We start from the raw sequence: 1,224 nt of genomic DNA, 5'->3' as shown, positions 1-1,224 counted from the left end.
TAGACCACAATTTTATTTCCTTCTTTGCAGCGCCACCTGACGAGGAGGAATGTCTCTGCAGTTTGATCAATTGCAATGGACTTTCGCCAGACGTAAACATAAACAGCAAAACCAGAATTATGTTTAGCGCCGATATATGCTTTTTAACATGATCGGTATAACCTAAGCTGGCGATATAAGGGCGTCTCGTAGGCCAGGGAAGGTATAAAGATTACTTTTTCTTTGATGTTTAAGCAGATGTGTGTATATCTGTTGTGCATTCTCTGTTGCGAATCATACGGTAGCACGATATTGCTGGAGAGGAAGATGATAGTCTGATCCATCCCTCTGCCCCCATCCTCTTCCAACATTTTCCTCTATGCGTCTCATCCTCTTTGTAATCACTCTCTCTTCTCACTCTTTCGCTTATTCACTTCCATCTACATTGTATTAATTTCATTATTTTATTCATTTATATACATTATATCAATTATCTCTACATTATATTAATTTATCATTCATTCCATAAACTACTTTATTTCATTCATCTACATATCAAATCTACATTTTCAAACTATTCTGCTCCTTTCCGCCTCTCATTCTACTATGCTACCCAATACGATGCTGCGCCCACTCCTGCCCCTGTCCTAAGGTGCTTCCTAAGGTGCTTCCTAAGGTGCTTCCTAAGGTGCTTCCTAAGGTGCTTCCTAAGGTGCTTCCTAAGGTGCTTCCTAAGGTGCTTCCCAAGGTGCTTCCTAAGGTGCTTCCCAAGGTGCTTCCTAAGGTGCTTCCTAAGGTGCTTCCTAAGGTGCTTCCCAAGGTGCTTCCTAAGGTGCTTCCCAAGGTGCTTCCTAAGGTGCTTCCTAAGGTGCTTCCTAAGGTGCTTTCCAAGGTGCTTCCTAAGGTGCTTCCCAAGGTGCTTCCCAAGGTGCTTCCTAAGGTGCTTCCTAAGGTGCTTCCTAAGGTGCTTCCCAAGGTGCTTCCTAAGGTGCTTCCTAAGGTGCTTCCTAAGGTGCTTCCTAAGGTGCTTCCTAAGGGTGCTTCCCAAGGTGCTTCCTAAGGTGCTTCCCAAGGTGCTTCCTAAGGTGCTTCCTAAGGTGCTTCCTAAGGTGCTTCCTAAGGTGCTTCCCAAGGTGCTTCCTAAGGTGCTTCCTAAGGTGCTTCCTAAGGCCATCCACAGAGCAGGTCGACGACTTTCTGACTGACACCAGCACGTTTTCGAGGTTTTCTTGATGTATGTATGTA

The 1,224-nt window shown here is 44.8% G+C and overlaps 1 protein-coding gene across 1 annotated transcript; it reads left to right on the top strand.

The window, feature by feature from the left end:
• The first annotated feature begins 358 nt into the window (after positions 1-358).
• LOC119591095 (saposin-like protein 11) lies at positions 359-1,184 on the top strand. Its single transcript, XM_037939815.1, has 3 exons — positions 359-376; positions 632-979; positions 1,029-1,184. Exons 1-3 carry the CDS (start codon positions 359-361, stop codon positions 1,182-1,184), a joined length of 522 nt encoding a protein of 173 aa, XP_037795743.1.
• The last annotated feature ends 40 nt before the right edge of the window (positions 1,185-1,224 follow it).

The sequence above is a fragment of the Penaeus monodon genome, chromosome 28 (assembly GCF_015228065.2).
Source record: "Penaeus monodon isolate SGIC_2016 chromosome 28, NSTDA_Pmon_1, whole genome shotgun sequence".
Lineage (NCBI taxonomy): Eukaryota > Metazoa > Arthropoda > Malacostraca > Decapoda > Penaeidae > Penaeus > Penaeus monodon.
The sequence above is the reverse complement of the archived record's forward strand: the minus strand, read 5'-3'. Positions and strand labels throughout refer to the sequence as shown.

Excerpts from the sequence above, each read along its gene's own strand:
- LOC119591095 (XM_037939815.1), top strand. Across the intron at positions 980-1,028 it reads TTCCTAAGGTGCTTCCTAAG|GTGCTTCCTAAGGTGCTTCC; the intron begins GTGCTTCCTAAG and ends GTGCTTCCCAAG.